Raw genomic sequence first — 17,530 nt, 5'->3', positions numbered from 1 at the left:
TTATTTAAATATATAAATTAATTTTTATAATTACTCTAGACATGTTCTTAGATATATTTTAAAAAAATTAAAAATCCGACCCGATCCGGCCCGAATTTTTTTTTAAAATATTAGGCCCGGCCCGAACCCAATTATTTTAAATAGAAATAGGCCCGAAGCCCGTTCTGGCGGACTCGGGCCAGGCCTAACTTTGCAGATCTCTAATATAAACATTATAAAGATTATAACAGACACTGCTAAGTTAACCATGTATTTATGCCATTCATATTGTTACTTACTGCTTTATTAAAAATATTGCATATAATTTCAATAATTCTGATTCGTAGTTGTTTTTTTATATCACTACTTATATTTTATTTACTATATTAACTATATTATTTGTTATAGAATATATCTATTTTATAATAAGTTAAAATGTAGCAATTATATGAAGCGTGTGCTATATAACTTATATTTTATTTATTTTTTTTGTACAATTATCTTATCTATCGCCTATTAAATTATTACGTTATATGTATATCACTACCTAGATTTTATTTTTTATATTAACTAGTGGCTTACCGATATCCATTTTTGGTGGCCGACTCGATATTGCCGATATTAAATCGTTAAAATTAAATATATTTTAATTTTTATGATTATACCATAACGTAGTCATTTAAAATATTCTATAATCAAATTCTAATTAACCCATCATTTTAGGCTTATTTATTTAGTTATATTCATCAATTTAAAAATAAATAAATATTGTTAAATCAATTATTTATATAGTAAAATCAATATAATCTTTTTTTATTTATGATGTAGAAAGTAGAATCTCATCTAAATCTATTCAAGGTCAATAATAATTATTAGATTTTTTTATTATTTATTAAGCCATAAAATTATAAACATTTTTATAATACTAATGTGTTTTATTATTTTTTTTAACATATTTACAATTAGGGCTGCGCCGATATTAAATATCAGATCGGCACCGATATTTAGCGTTTTCCAAAATATTCGTTCGGGCTGATACCTGTAAAATAACCGATCCGATCTTTTTACTTTTATATTTCTTATTATTTTATGTGTATATTTATTTTACATTAATAATATTTTCTAAATAATTTTTTTTATAAAACAATGCAAATGCACAACACGCCTTAAATTTTATTAATTTTTTAAAATAGATTTATAGTATTTGAAGTGTTTTATTAAATAAGTAAAATAGGTAAAGTAAGTAAAAGTATATTTAATACAAAATATCACGTATATATATATCATGAATTCAATCCTTCAGGTTATATAATTTACAAACGAAAAGTTAATATTATATTCAATTTAAATTCAATTTATATTACAGTTCTCCCCACTATAAAATGAATTCATCGTGATAACGTAATGGGGGTTTCGAAACTCTTTTTCCAAGAGTTGTATTCTCATGTTCTGCCTTTTCCACTTCTTCGGTCAACGTAACGGGTATTTCCTTCTCTTGTGTATGTGCATCCCTCAATTGATCTGCATGCTTGTTTTAAACGATCCCCTCTGATTCCACATCGTACAATATTGCGCTTTTTCGTTGTAACACTTTTCTCATGCCACCCTGCTGTCCTTTCGTTTGCTATCCAAACTTTTTGCTGCTCTACAAACTCCCGAGGTTCAACACTTCTATCTTTGTAGTACTTTTGTTTCCATAGAGCGTTTTCCGTCCTTTCTCTCGTTGATAATTTCCACTGTTCCAATGTCGTCCTAAGCGACCTTCCAAACATCATCTCGGCAGGAGATTTACCAGTAGTTGCATTGGGAGTATTACGGTGAGTAATTAAAACATTTGCTAAATTTAACTGGTCCGGAGTCCCACATCTCCTTCCAGCATAGAAACGCGTCTTTATCGTCCGTATATATCGTTCAGCCAAACCATTCGATTTGGGGCTATAAGGGGCCGATCTAAAATGTTTTATATTGTTTTTAAAAAGAAACGTTTTGAATTCAGATCCAGTAAACTGAGTACCGTTATCTGAGACAATGTAGCGAGGTAACCCAAATCTAGCGAAATAATTACGCAGATTATTTATTACACTCGCCGAATTAATATGTGTTAAAATTGCAACTTAAACCCATTTGGTAAAAGCGTCTACCCAAATTAACCGATATTTTCCAGATACGGGGCCTGTCAAATCCATGTGTAATCGTTCCCAAGGTCGGGTAGGAATGTTCCAATTGTATAATGGCACTTCTTTAGCTCCCGGCCTTCCTTCTTGACAACTCTTACAACATTTAACAAAGTCTTCAACATCCGTATCGAGATTTGTCCAAAACACGTAATATCTACACAATGATTTCATCCCCACTATCCCAGGATGTCCTCGATGAATCACATATAAAACCTCCTTTTTTTAAAATATCTGGAATAATAATTATATCATTATAAAATAATAATCCTTCTTCGAACGAAATATTATCTTTAATCGAAATATATTTTTTTACAATCTCCGAATAATTATTTATATTATCAATATACCAATGATTTTTTATTAATTTAATAATCTCTTTTAGGTTTATATCATTGCTCGTTTCACTTACGACTTTACTGCGTGTGAAAGATAAATCCTCTATTAAATTAATTTTTAATCCTCTGATTTCTTCTTCGAATTTTTTTGTAACTTCATTGGTTTTTGCTTTCTCTACCCCCAAACGGGACAGAGCATTGGCACATTTATTTTGATTACCTGGTCTATATATTATCTCATAATCATAATTTAATAGTTTCGTCGCCCACCGTATATTAAACGGTTATTTGTTATTTTGTTAAGATCTCTTTTATCACCTAAAATATATTGTAATGGTTTATGATCAGTAACCAAGATAAAATGTCTTCCAAAAATATATTGATGAAACTTCTCGATAGCGAACATGATCGCCGAAGCCTCCCGATCAATTGTGGCATAATTCTTTTCAGCCGCCGAAAGTGTCCTCGATGCGTAAGCAATCGGTTTCTCCTGGCCAGTAAGAAATCGGTGTGCAATAACAGCTAGACCATCTTCGGAAGCGTCACAAGAAATCACGACAGGGATATCGGCTGAATAAGGAATTATTGTATCTTCTTTTGACAATATATTTTTAACTTTAGTAAATATTTCATTTTCTTTAGCTGACCAAAACCAACCAACATTTTTAATTCACTATTCCAAGAAAGTAGTTCTTTAACATTGGAAGGTGTTTTAAAATTTTTTATAGCGCTAATCTTATCTTCTGTAGGGTGAATTCCGAAACTGTCAATAACATGACCTAAATAAGTGACTGACTTTTCTCCGATTTTAATTTTATCGGTCGTCGTGGTCAGTCCAGCCTTCTCAAATCTTCTTAATACTTCTTCCAAATTAACTATATGATCGGAATTATTCTCACCTGCAATAATTATGTCGTCTAAAAATACACTAACCATAGGAATTCCCTTTAATAGGTTTTTCATAAAGCGTTGGAATATTATCGTACCGCTAGTCAAACCAAATGGAATTCTTTGGTATCGGTAATAACCGACATGTGTCGAAATTACCAAAAGGTCACTACATTCTGGACTAACTCCGAATTGTAAAAATGCATCTCTTAAATCTATTGTTGAAAATATTTTACCACCCGCGATTTTATTTGTTAGGTCGACGAAAGTTGGTAGTAAATCGTTATTGATCGCTAGATATTTGTTGATTGTTAAACGAAAATCTTCGCATATCCGTACGGCACCGGATTTCTTTAAGATATTAACCGTTGGCGTAGCCCAAGTGATTGGAGTTATTGTTGGATCCACCTTCTCGATAACGCCTTCGTCTAAAAGTCTGTCCAACTCAGCTTCAATGGTTCGACGCAACGGAAAAGGAACTCTTCTTGCTGGTAATGCAATCGGTAACGTGTTCGGTTCTATTCGGATGACTGCCTTTTGCAGTTTGATTTCACCTAATTTTTTTTTAAAAACTTGAGGGAATTTTGAAACAATCGTATTTAAAGAGGGAATATTCATATTTATTTTATTAATACGAACTTCTTCCGGTAGTTTTATATCAAATTCTCTAATGAAAGGCATCCCAAAAATAAGGGAATTCTCCCCTTTAACTACCCAAATAAGTAAAAATTTCGAAATATTTTTTACTTTGACTTCTACGGTACATTTACCTAGTACTTCGATTTGGATATGATTATATCCCACTAATATATAAGCCGGTGATAGTTGTGGTCTGCCAATACGATTCCAGGTGACCTCATCAATCACACTACACGCGGCGCCGGTATCAAACTCCCTAGCTAGCTGCAACCCATTTATCTTCGCATCGATGGTAGCTTTATTTGAAAATGACAGGCGAGGTGTGTCCGTGGCAGAATCATTTGTATGGCATGGGTTCTACAATCTTTCGCTATGTCGTTTGCCTTACCGCAACAAAAGCATATAACTTTCTTTTGAATAGAGTTAGGTTTGATACTAGGTCTATAATTATTATTAGGAATATAATTGTTACTAAAGTGTTTATTATTATTGAATCTATTGACGTTAGTATAATTATTATTTCTAAAATAATTATTTTTCGAACCCTGTGTTGGCTTATTTTTAATTATTTTATTAACTTCAGTCTGGGTTTCATTTTCCAACGAAGACAGCGCGATCGCTAAACGCACGGTCTCTTCAAAATTAATATTGCCTTCGATATACTTTGACCGAAGTTCTTTGTCCAACTCAGGTAAGCCTACTCCTAGGATAAATATATCTCTTAAATGTTCATCAAAAGGCGGTTTAAAATTACAAAGAGAACAGACAGTTTTAACCCTAATTGAAAAGTCAATAATCGTCTCATTACATCGACTACTTCCATTGAATCTTCAACTTTAATAGGAGCTACTTCCATTGAGTCTTTTACTTTAAATTTAATAAATCAAATAAATCTTCTCTAAAAATATCGTCGCCAATGAAGTGTTTTATTAAATAAGTAAAATAGGTAAAGTAAGTAAAAGTATATTTAATACAAAATATCACGTATATATATATCATGAATTCAATCCTTCAGGTTATATAATTTACAGAAAAGTTAATATTATATTCAATTTATATTACAGTATTTTAAAGTTTTTTTTATAAAAATAGAAAGGAACACTCAGTTTTATTTATTTTAAATCTTTTTAAATAATAACACCTATTTATACTTAAATAAGAGAATCTTTTAAATGTCGTATATGAATTATGGAAATATTTTACAAAAGTCATAATTTTGCAAAATGCGTTATCTGTGGAATTCTAATTTCACGGGGAGGAATAATGAAAAATTTATTTAATACCACCAATATCCGTAAATTTTTTTAAATTATTGTAGAAATAAAAAAATTAAATGCATATCCGAATTTTCGCTTAAAAAATATTAATTTCTTAATTACATTAGGTTCACAGGGGGATCGTGAAAAAAATAATAAATATCGGATCGGGTTTGAACCTATATCGGATCGGAACGGTGAAAAAATATGTGGATCGGCACAGCCCTATTTACAATTATTTAATTTTTTTTTTAAATTATCACTCAATTATATAAGTATATTCTTGATTTATATAGATAAATATTAATAAAAAAAATTTTTTAAATTATATTAAGATGCCATCAGATCTGATTGTAAAATTTAGTAAATCAGCTGATAAACGATATTTTAAAAACAACTAATATCTATCCGATCCGATAAAAAATATTAATACATCTCTAATATTAAATTTGACCGAAAATAATAAAATGGACTTCGATTATTTAAAAAAAGTAAAATGATTTACATAAAAAGCCTTTTCATTTAAATTATATATTATTTTTACAAAAAGATATATGTGTAAGAAACTCAATTTATCAGAAGCACAAAAATAAAATATATTTAACTTTCTCACCTTGCTAACATAACATCGACACTCCAATAAAATATTAGTTGATTAATAAATTATTTTATTCATTGCATCAACATGTTAGAAGATACGAAAGACTCTTCTCTTCTCATATTAAAGATGTTAGATAGACTTCAAATTTGACTCAGAAAAAATTGAGAAGCAAAAAAATTAATTAACTCCAAACAATTTCTAAAGATATTACCTTGACTATCATAGATAAACTGGATGGGCTGTATTTTAATATAGTCAAAATAAAAGAATTAATAGAAAAGTAAAAACAAAGATTGTGTCGCTAATCGCTATATAATAACCCATGCAAGATATAGACATTACGAGAATTTTGATCAGGGTTAAATGCTTATCTAATAATGATACAATTTATCAATTGCCATAACGAGAAGCTAAGAGTCCGATTGGTGAAGAGCACAACAGGGCAATAAATATAGTCCTTATGTTATTTATATAAAAGAATAAAATTTATATCAGGTTCAATAAAACTTATATTAACCTCCTCTCATTACTATGCAACATTATATATTGACACAATTAAATATTTGATTCTTTAATTTTTCTATTCATTGCTTTTTACAAAAGCAGTAAATCATTTCTCCAGAAAGCATAAAACTAAATATTCTCTCCGATCGGTGCATGATTGTGGTTAGAAGAAGATGAGATTTATAATTTTCAAAATTTTAACAGTTATTTAAATTTTTTGATATAAATTCTTAAAATGGTTATTCTTAAAAATCGTATTAAATAAAATATTTAAAAAGAGGTATTTCATATTAAAAAAAAATTGGGAGAAATCGTAAATTCTCGAAGCACGGATTATCGCTTACGTAAGAGTAAGTCGGAAGTCTTGGCAACCTTAATCTACTAATAAAGTCAGCATTACACCAAAATCTTAAAATGGTTGATAATTTCGGTATTATATCATCTAATGGTTGTTTACAGATTATTTTATCATTAAATATATTTCATTGACGTCTCTAGGTCTCATCATTCAGTCGTGCTAATAGGCCATTTTTTATATTAGATATGTAAAAAAAACTCTTTGCTCAAATAAAAATATTTTAGTCATGTTCAAATTAAATTTAGGCATGCTGAGTATTCTTTTGCTTTACTACTGACACGCTACCGATACTTAATTATTTAAAGTAATGCATTAAATATAAAGATAAGCTTAAGTTTTAAAATGCAATGAACCTGCCGCAAATGGTTCTTTAATTCAACCATACCTCATTTATTTAAAAATTTTGTTTTGCCTACATAATTTTTAAAAATTATTTTATTGGTTGGCTTATAACTCGTTTTTTTTAATTATTTTACTTAAACTTATAAAATATGTAATATTATAAAATAAAAAAATAATTTATAAAAAATATATCACTATTGCACAGTCGAATAATTAAAATTCACACTTATTAATAATTAATTTCATAGTTTTATAATAATTGATTTTTTAGTTTTCAAATCAATTTTTTCAGTTTTAAATTTATACTTTCGCAGTTTTAAATAAAATTATTTTTCAGCTTTTGTTAGATACCGGATGTAGAGGGTAAGATGTATAATAAAATTAGTACTTCTTTTTTTTAATATAATTAAACACAAGTCCTTATCTTTGTTGCGTAGCCCTACGCTAACCGTCAACGCTGTTCATGAATTTGGTATCTGACCTTAGCCTGAACCACGTAGTTCGGTAAAAACTAACAGAAACTTATTGGCTGCACACCTAAGTATCTGTTAGATACCGAATTTATTTGTTTGGTATTTTAATAAAATTAATATTTTACTAACCCATATCTTTGTTGCATAGCCCTAAGCTAATCGCTAACGCTGTCCACGTGCTTGATATGTAGCCTAAGCCTGAAGCGCATATTAACAGAAACTTATTGGCTGCTAACTATGAAAATATTTAAAAACTGGAAATATAATTAAAAAATTTGTTTAGTTCGCCTGACCAATGTTTAAAAATTATTTGGTTTATCTCATTATTTTGTTTTAATATATTTTTACTTTAACTTATATAATATGCAATATTATGAAATAAAAAAATAATTTTAATAAGCTTTGCCTGATAAATATTTAAGTTTACCCCCCCCCCACTTTTCCGCCCAATGCTTACAATTTTTAACCCATCCAGCGATAATATTGGTATCCAGGATTTTCCTACGGGGGGAGGGGGGCATTATTAAATGGGTTTCCCCCCATAAATTTTATTAGAGGTTTTTAGGTCAACTTATTGTAGACTTTTGGTATATTATATTTTTGTAAAAATAGGATTGGGTCTTCACTTTTTATAAAAATGTTTTTTATTTAAATCATAGTCGTTATTTTAAAAAAGAATTAACCTTTACTTATTTTTCTTTCAATGATTGTTTATGATCAGGGATGTGAACCCTTCGACAAAAATAAATGGTCCGGGTTCAGGTACAGGAATAAAATTTTAAAAGGACCCGGGTCCGGGTTCAGGGAACATAATAATGACTCAAAATAAGATTATTTTTTTTCATTAATTTATTATTATACTTCAATATATACATATTCATAATTTACAAATGTAATTCATATTTTAAATGTTTTATTCAATCGCACAATCATAATATCTTCTAAAATATCATCCTTGAGATTTTCACATAAATTAGACAAAATATATTTCAAAATGAAAATTCACGTTCTACCCTTACCTAAAATAGATAGTTATCTTAATAAAATTATTATATTTTCGCCGGTACAGTCATGAAGATTCTAGATAAGATATATAGTTCTGGATATATTGAAGAATTTTAAAATATTTGTATCCTTATTTATTCTCTTAACTTCTGAGAACTTTTTTATTAAAGATACAATAGGCATTTTTTGATCCTCCTTTTTATCTGATAATTTGATTTTTTTTTCTCTATCTAAAAGTAAAATTTCAAGATCATCAATGTTGCTATCATAATTATTATTATCACTACAAGCAGTAGGTATTGCCGTAGTCTCCAATATATTGTAAATAATGGAGTTTTGCGTATGCCATAGATGGTCTTTAGCCATTTCTTTTTGCTCAATACTCGATAAAACTTGATATCGAGGGTCTAAATATATAGAAGCGTATACAACACTATTTTGCAAATATTGCTGCTCTCGAATTTTCATGTTTTCTAATATTTCGTATAAAAAGGATTTTCTAAATCTAATCCATATGCCATAAAAATACAATAAACATTATTGTTCTGATTGTAATATTTTTAAAGGAACTAATACACTAGCAAGTTCCTTTATTGCACCAATCATCTTCCGACAAAATGCTTCACATTCTCCTATAATAAAATCATTACAGAATTCTTTCAAACTTAATAATCGTTCTAGCATCATACAAATTGAGCACCAACGTGTTGTGCATTATCATTTAAATTAAAATATTACTTGCACTGCTAATTCACTTTCAAAATAATCAACATATTTCTATAATATAGCATATTAATAAATTAACATAATAAAATATTTACCTACACTAGAAAATAATTTATGAAATCTCTAAATAAAATGGAAGTCCAGGAAGAAAATTGAAAGAAAAACGCGAAGATAAAATAAATGATTACACAAAAGAAGTTAATAAAATTTAAAAAAATTTATATTATCTTTTAAAAAAATATTTTTATTTTTTAAAAATTTTTATGCCACCTAGAACCCTTGGACTATCTACTTTCAAAAAGGGTCCGAGTTCGGGTACAGCCAAAATACGAGGATCCGGGTTCGGGTTCACATCCCTGTTTATGATGATATGATATAAATACATTTTTAGGGAGGGGGAGGGTGTAAATTTTTATTATAGCTTAATGAATTTACAAGAACAAGCAAATTTTTGATGGAAGAGGTTCCCACTTTTTCCCACCCCTTCGTTTCCGCCTGGACAGCAAAATTTGGTAGTTCAAGGCAATATCGTTTTAAAGGTTTTTTTAAATATAAGTATTAATATGTAGAATATATTATTGAATTTTTTATGTTTGATCTTAAATATTTAAGTGGAAACTTTTATTGTAATTATTAGGGCTGTGGCGATCCACATATTTGTCACCGATCCGATATTTTACGATATTGGCTCAAACCCTATCCAATATTTATATTGATTTTTCACCGTCACCCTTTGAACCAAATGTAATTAAGAAATAAATATTTTTTATGCAAAAAATCGAATTATGCATTTTATTTTATTTCTACAATAATTAAAAAAAGTTTACGGATATTGGTATAAATGAATTTTTCATTATTCCTCCCCATGAAATTAGAATTCCGCAGATAACGCATTTTGCAAAATTATCTTTGTCTTTTGTAAAATATTTCCATAATTTAGATACCATATTTGAAAAAATTCTTTTATTTAAAGTATAAATAATAAAATTGGCGTTATTATAAATAAATAAAATTTAAGGGGTGTTGTGCTTTTGCATTGTTTAATACAAAATTATTTAGAAAATATTATTAATGTAAAATAAATATACATAAAATAATTTAAAAAAAGAAAAGTAAATAGATCGGATCGGTGGAAAGCGCTAAATATCGGTGCCGATCCCTACAGGACCAGTATAACATGTCATTTAAACTCCGTATTAAATATACTCTTAGTAATATTGACATTTATTTCACATGACAATATTTTTTTAGAATATTATTTTAAATTAAAAAAAATTGTTTTATATTTAAGAGCTTATTAATTTTACCCTACCAGAGGGTTCAATGGAATCTGTTGCCATTTTCATCGAAATATAAAAACTTTTATGTATAGGCTTAAATATATTAAATGATAATTTTTTTTAAACTATGCACATTAATATGATATTAACTTATAAATTTCACAATTTTTCAGCTATATTTTTATTTTATATTCATCTACTTATAAAAAAAATATATTATTTGAATTAAATCATGTTTAGCAGATAGATAGTTTATTCTTTAGCATACAATATATATTTACAAATGACGACATATATAAACATAAAGTATGAATAAGTCGTCTAAATCAAGGTTCATCGTAACTGTCTCAATTTTAGCATATTTAGAATATGAAACTATACCATATTAATTTAATAAATTTGAATATTAATATATACCTTGAAGACAGGAATTGATTGCAACTCATTATTGATCTTATCAAATCTTGTATATTGTACATCAGCCTCTACTATTTGGCCATCAGACTCTCAAAAAAAATAATATTAATTATATAATTTTCTCAAAGTCTTGTTTATTCCAAATAAATATTAAATAAGTTATTTACTTGTTTTAAATTTAAGTCTTTTTGAATTATAGGATAAGTAGGTAATTAAGTTATCTTGATAAAAATAAAAAATTTTAAAAATAATATATATATATATAACAAAGCGTCAAACACTCTATTCACTATATTTATAAAGCTTTTACCTGAAGCACTCATCAAATACAATTGTTTTGTATAAGTATATAACGCTGTATTACATCGAACTGCCTATCATGGGCGGAAGTATTGTAAATCGTTAATACTGCGGGCACATTATAATCAATATATTTTCTTCCTTTTTTGCCTTAATAAATATTACGGTTATAAAATAAATTTAAAAAATAATAAATGTTTCAAAAAAAATTAGAAGGTAGGAAGTATTTATTATTCAATTTCATATCATATTTTGTAATAAATAGAATAAAATAGATAAACATCATTAAATTGTCCGAGTTAATGCAGAATAATTAAATTTATTGCATAAGTTTGAAATAAAGAGTAAAATAATAAATATTTAAGTTTGGGATTTCTTCCCTATAAGCTTTTTTTTAAATTAGGACCACCACGAGTCAGGCTTAGATACAAAATAATTTTTGTTACCAGGGCATAGGTGGTTTCGGGCCGAAATAAATAATATGACACTACATTTTACTAACAGGGTATCAGCTACTATTACCGATATCAAATATATTAATTAGTATATTTATTGAAAAAAAGCCTCTCCCAAAATCCTACCTTCAGCCTCACCGTGGCGGGGGAGTGACAACGTTTTTTGGCGGCTAATGGAGGTTTAAAAGCTTCTCTGTGGTCTGAGTCTAGAATAGGATCACCATCTCCTCGACGGGGTGTAAACACCACTCAAATGGGTTGATGCCAGAAAGGGCATCTGATTGTAAAAACCTCGCTCCTAAATTAATGATTAAGGCAAAGCATGAGAGAGGTATAGACCAAAGTACCTCGTGGGCTTCTTCATCCGCCTATGACAAACCTGGTGGAACCACGATTCGTGAAAATCAAATATATCCCATAAACGGCCTGATAATAAGTGGAGAAACCAGTTTGTGATAAAGTAAGATTTGCGACATGAGTGCTGGGAACATGACGGGAAGAGCAGAAGAAGTGTCGATGCACTGCATAGAAGGCATTTAGATGTGCATTGCATACAAGGGACCAGATGGAAAGGTAATGCAAGAATGATTGGCAGAACAAGTGAAAAGTATAATATTTCTGGCAAGGAAGTAATGATGGTAAAGCTGGCATTGGTGTATTGGTTGCAGAGAAATATGCGGACAAAGTAATTGAAGTTAGTAGACTAAATAACCAGTTAATTATTATCAAGATGATTTTGATAGAAAGCTATGCAACATTATTTCGGCATATGTTCCTCAGGTTGGAGATACATTTTAGGACAGTCTTTTGGAAGTGACATCGAGTTTGACAAATGAAGAGATAAGTATCCTGGCTGGTGATCTGAATGGACATTTGAGAGCGAGTTATTAGGGAGTACATGTAGGATTTAGTTACGGCTTGAGAAATCCGGATGGGGAGAGGATTTTGGTGATGCTATGGATATATTGTTTATAATACAATATTAAGTAAAGAATCAGAGAAGCTTGTATTAAGTCGGGTAGTGCTAAGAGTGCTGTGGATTATTTGTTAGTAAGGAGATGTGACTGGTAAATAGTAAAAATGTGAAAGTGATACCGGGAGAGGATTGATCAGCCCCGACAAATTATAGGAGATCTCATTTTTAAAGGCTCCAGGATCACTAAAAGAAAGTTATTGCCAAGGTTGAAGATTTGGAAATTGAAGGAGGAGAGTGCTAGACCTCAATTCAATATGACATTGGCGATAAGAGTAGTGGAGGTGGCACAAGCATCTGGGGTAAATGACAAGTGGGAAGCCATGAAGAAAATTCTTCAAACATGTAATGAAGTATTTGAGATGATGCGGATAAGGGAACAAACGAAAATTGAGTGGTTAGACAAATGCAGGAGTATCTTGCAAAGGAAAAAGAAACATTATTATGCGTTTGTTGATTTGGATAAGGCATTTATCTGGGTGTCGCGCGAGGTTACTAGATGGGCCTTGAGAAAATCATGTGGAAGAATGGTTGGTTATGGCGGCAATGTATGTGATAGCACAAACTGCGATACGGACAGATGTGAAATTTGAAGTGAAGTTAGGACTTCATCAGGGATCTGTGATAGTCAATTATTATTTTTCTTAGTAATAAATGTGGTGGCTAGAGTGATACGTGAAGGACTTCCCTTGGACCTATTATATGTAGATGACCTTGTATTAATGGCAAACAGTGAGGAAGAATTGAGGTATAAAATTAGAATGAATATGGAAGCAAAGGGCCTGAGAATGAATGCAGCAAAGACAAAGGTGGAGATTGGTGGGTAAAATCTAAAGATAGAGGAACCCGGTAATTGGCCTTGTGATATGTGTGGGAAATGAGTTGCTAGAGATTTAATCCAATGTACCATATTCCAGATGTGCATAAAAGATGTAGCAGTAAAAAAGGAAGTCTGATGTTAGAAAGAATGACCTTTATTTGTGGTGGTCTGGATATTGGAAAAGTTTTGCTATTTGGGTGATATGCTAAAGGAAGATGGTGGTGTAGATTCTGCTGTTGCAAAGATCAGACACGCATGGAAGTATTTCAGAGAAATGTCTTTTATTCTAACAAATAAAAATGTCTCTCTGAAGTTAAATGAAAAAGTTTGTGTAAGCTGTATTAGGAATTGTTTGTTTATGGTGGCAAAACATGGGCAATGAAAGCGTTCCAAGAAACCAAATTGTAAAGAACAGAGATGAAGGATGATTAGATGGATGTGTGGGATATCTCTGAGAGAGAGACTAGCAAGGAATTGCGAGCAAGAATGCGTATAGAAGTGATTGGAATGGTAACACGAAGAAATAGACTAAGCATGTGGAACGTAAGACAAAAGATGATTGGGTAAAGAGATGCACCTTGATAGAAGTAGGAGGATCAAGACCTAGGGCCCAAGATGACGTGGATAAAGATGATCGGATATAAGAAAAATGAATCTTACAAATATTGATGATCAGGACCATCAAAAATGGACAGGAAAATTCAGAGGAAAAATTGGTAAACCTGGAAATCGTCATTAAAGGAAGAAGAATATATTTATTGAAAAAAGCAAAGGTATCACATCTATATTATCATTTTTTTATTATCATTAATATATCATATTTATAAAATTAAAATATACCAGCACATTTCGTTTTTATCCCTATTATCATTTTTTTATAAATTCATAGCATATTGTAGAATAAAATTTTTTTTAATTTATGAAAGTTGATCGGCGCGTAACCAATTTGGGGGGGGGGGGGGTTCACCCCCACTCGCAGATTTGCCTGTTCTCGTATAAGCAGATAAAAATATCTCTACTACACACCCTACTCCCCCATACAAATGTATATAACATATCATTCTTTATAAGGAAGAATTTGAAAGAAAATTTTGTAAAAGTTAATAACTTTTTTAAATCACGACTCTAATTCAAAAATTTTTAGAAAAAAAGCATTTTAATATATAAAAAAATAGTGAAAACCCAGAATTATTTTTATTAAAATCTAAAAGATCTTCAATAAAATTTATGGGGAGAAAATTCACCTAATAGTGCTTCCCCTCCCCCACCCATTAGCAAAGTCCTGGATACATATATGAAGGTTGATTATCATTTTTGGGTATCAGTAAAAATTTAAAGTAACAGTGTGCATCTTTGCCACCCTATTTTAAAATCCCTCTCATATCCTATCCTCATTTAGGCCCATGATTTATTATAAAACAACGCGTTTGTTCACTATTTTATACTTATTATAATAGAACTATATAAATTTTTATAATTTTACTCCAGAGCCATCAAAGGTAGTTTAAGTTATGATTTAACGAAAGATTCGAATTCATCCAATAATATCTTAACCCGTTACACCCGATGTATTTGTTACTTTTTACGCCATTCATTGTTCGAATATTATTTAAAGTAATTTTTATATTTATCATAATGAATCAATCTTAGTATTTAGCAAACTTAACTAATATACTGTATTAAATATAGATGGTAAAATGAAGAGTGAAAAAATGAGAAAATATGATAGAAAACATATCTTTATTATACACAGCGTCTACATGAGCGGGAGGGGTAGGAACAGTTTGCATCCTATTTTTTTGAGGGGGTAGGGGTTAAGCTGCTTTAATGGGGGTAGGATACATTTGGGGGGGGGGGGGGTTATCTATTAAATTTTGAGATGAAATAAGACAAAGTTTATCTGTAAAAATTAATACTTTTATTATAGTATTATTATAATACAATTCATCGACCAAATCTATATATTGCAAACAATCATACACATTGTTTTCCAAATAAACTATCCTTTCAAATATAATTTAAAAGGTTTAGATATTTCAGCAAGCTCATAATGCCATAATAATTAATTCATTGTAAATAATGGAGGTTTTAATTAAATTTATTATCTAAAAAATAAATTCTTTGTATTCACAAAATATCGATAGTTGGTAGTAGAGATAGATTAATTTAAGTTATCCTTTATAAATTATTTGAAAAGAGTATCAATAAATAAATAGGTGGAAATAATGATAAAAAGACATCGCCGCCGAAGGGGGCGGGAATTTTTTAGGGGGGTAGGCAAAGGTTTTTGAAGGGGGTTTGCATCCAGTGAAAATCCTGTCATGTAGACGCTGATTATACACAAGAAAAAATGTTTAGATTAAGAGTATTTATTATATTTTAATTACCGTTTTTTTAACAAATACAATTCTATTATTTTTTTTTAAATCGTTTTTTTTAACAGAAGAGAAATATTTAATCAATGGGCTTATATAACCTACGTGAAGGTACTCGTTTTCTTACGACTTATGCCACCTCAAATTGCCGATCTGGTTTTGTATAACAGATATGAGATCTAATATCAATATATTATATTGTCATGTCGGAGATAATTTGTTTAAATACTCGCTTATAACAACATGTTGTATATAATTTTATTAGCACCAAATTATAGTGTAGTTTAATAAAAAAAAAATTAACACTATTTATATCAAAGAAGAAAGAATTTTAATTATTTCTTATCAATAATGATTTTTCATCATTTTAAGTTTTATATATCATCTCTGCTTGAGGTTGCATGTTTTAAGTTATCCCCCGCAACAGTCTTCTAAGTCTTTTTCTATTGCACAAGATTTGGTTCCAACTAGTTCCATTTTTGTTCTAGTTCACTTAGTTATAGTTGGGTCATTATATTTTCACCCGTTTATGCTAATTAGGCAGCTAAATCAAGGTTTTGGACGAAAACTATCACTTTGGCGACCTCGGGGTTATCCTTAAAAGTATAGCATTTTACAATTGAAAGTAAAATATAAATTAAAACGCTTCAATGATAGCGGATTTTCTCCGGCACGCATCTTTAGATTGAGCCGAATTAGCTGACATTTAACCATTACATAAATAGTTATCAGTATATTAAAACAATTATCTATCCGTATGAAGCTTTTTGTTTATTATATAAAATAGAATGCAAAATATTTGTTATAATCATTATTAAAACATGAGTTTTCAAAAAATAGCAAAGAATAGCCAATCCATTTTTATTTTTATTATACATAACTATAAAGGAGGTTTCACAAGAAACGGCCTGAGTCGCACCTCGGAGAAATCCGTGGACTTGGGGTTATATTTCTTTTTAGACATAACTTAGACGAGAGTTTCGCAATTAATGGCCGGAGCCGATCCATAGGACAATTCTCGGTTTAGAAGTATATTTATTTTTTCAGACACAACTTGACATAAGGTTTCACGAGGGATGGCCGGAGCCGCATCACGGAGCAAGCCATCGTTTTGGGCAAGGGTGTTACTAGTCTTTACAATCTCAGGGGGGTCATGGGGTAGCAAGGATTTATCCATAGGCTGGTTTTTAAAAAAAATTTGGTTGGCTTCGCACCCAAACTACCTTTCTTCTGGCCTTCGCCTGGGTTCCTAAAACATATTATATAATATTAATTTATCAGTAGTTATCTTTATATCCTCTTTGTTAAAGTTGGCTTAACAATTGGAAATGCTAATTCTAAAATTTACCAAATTTTATGCTTGTAGCCATTTGGCCAAAGTTATGATTGATAGGCGACTGAAAGCATTATTCTGAAAATTTTATCAATGTTTATTGTTCAATTGTAAATTAATTCAATCCATTCGGTATAGAAAGAAAAAATTCGCCCACCAAACCTCCCATTTTTTATGATCACTCAATATATCTTATTCTATTTTAAAAATAATTATTTTAATTAAATTTTTAATATAACAATACATCATTATAGATTTTATTTATTTTTAAAATACATTAATTAATATAAATAA

At 29.7% G+C, this 17,530-nt stretch overlaps 1 protein-coding gene across 3 annotated transcripts in view; it reads left to right on the top strand.

Moving 5' to 3' along the window:
- Positions 1–16,156, top strand: part of LOC135931188 (uncharacterized aarF domain-containing protein kinase 5-like) — an 81,773-nt gene extending 65,617 nt beyond the window's left edge. For 2 of the 3 annotated variants that reach the window (XM_065468121.1, XM_065468120.1), the window contains 2 exons: positions 15,017–15,142; positions 15,972–16,156. In XM_065468121.1, coding sequence (XP_065324193.1) covers positions 15,017–15,142; positions 15,972–16,086 — 241 coding nt within the window. In that variant the 3' untranslated portion in view covers positions 16,087–16,156. Of the gene's footprint in view, positions 1–11,843; positions 12,396–15,016; positions 15,143–15,971 lie in introns of those variants that run through there. The other variant, XM_065468122.1, reaches the window with a different exon arrangement.
- The last annotated feature ends 1,374 nt before the right edge of the window (positions 16,157–17,530 follow it).

The sequence above is a fragment of the Gordionus sp. m RMFG-2023 genome, chromosome 1, assembly GCF_954871325.1.
Source record: "Gordionus sp. m RMFG-2023 chromosome 1, tfGorSpeb1-WG-v2, whole genome shotgun sequence".
Classification (NCBI taxonomy): Eukaryota; Metazoa; Nematomorpha; class Gordioida; order Chordodea; family Parachordodidae; genus Gordionus; species Gordionus sp. m RMFG-2023.
The sequence above is the reverse complement of the archived record's forward strand: the minus strand, read 5'-3'. Positions and strand labels throughout refer to the sequence as shown.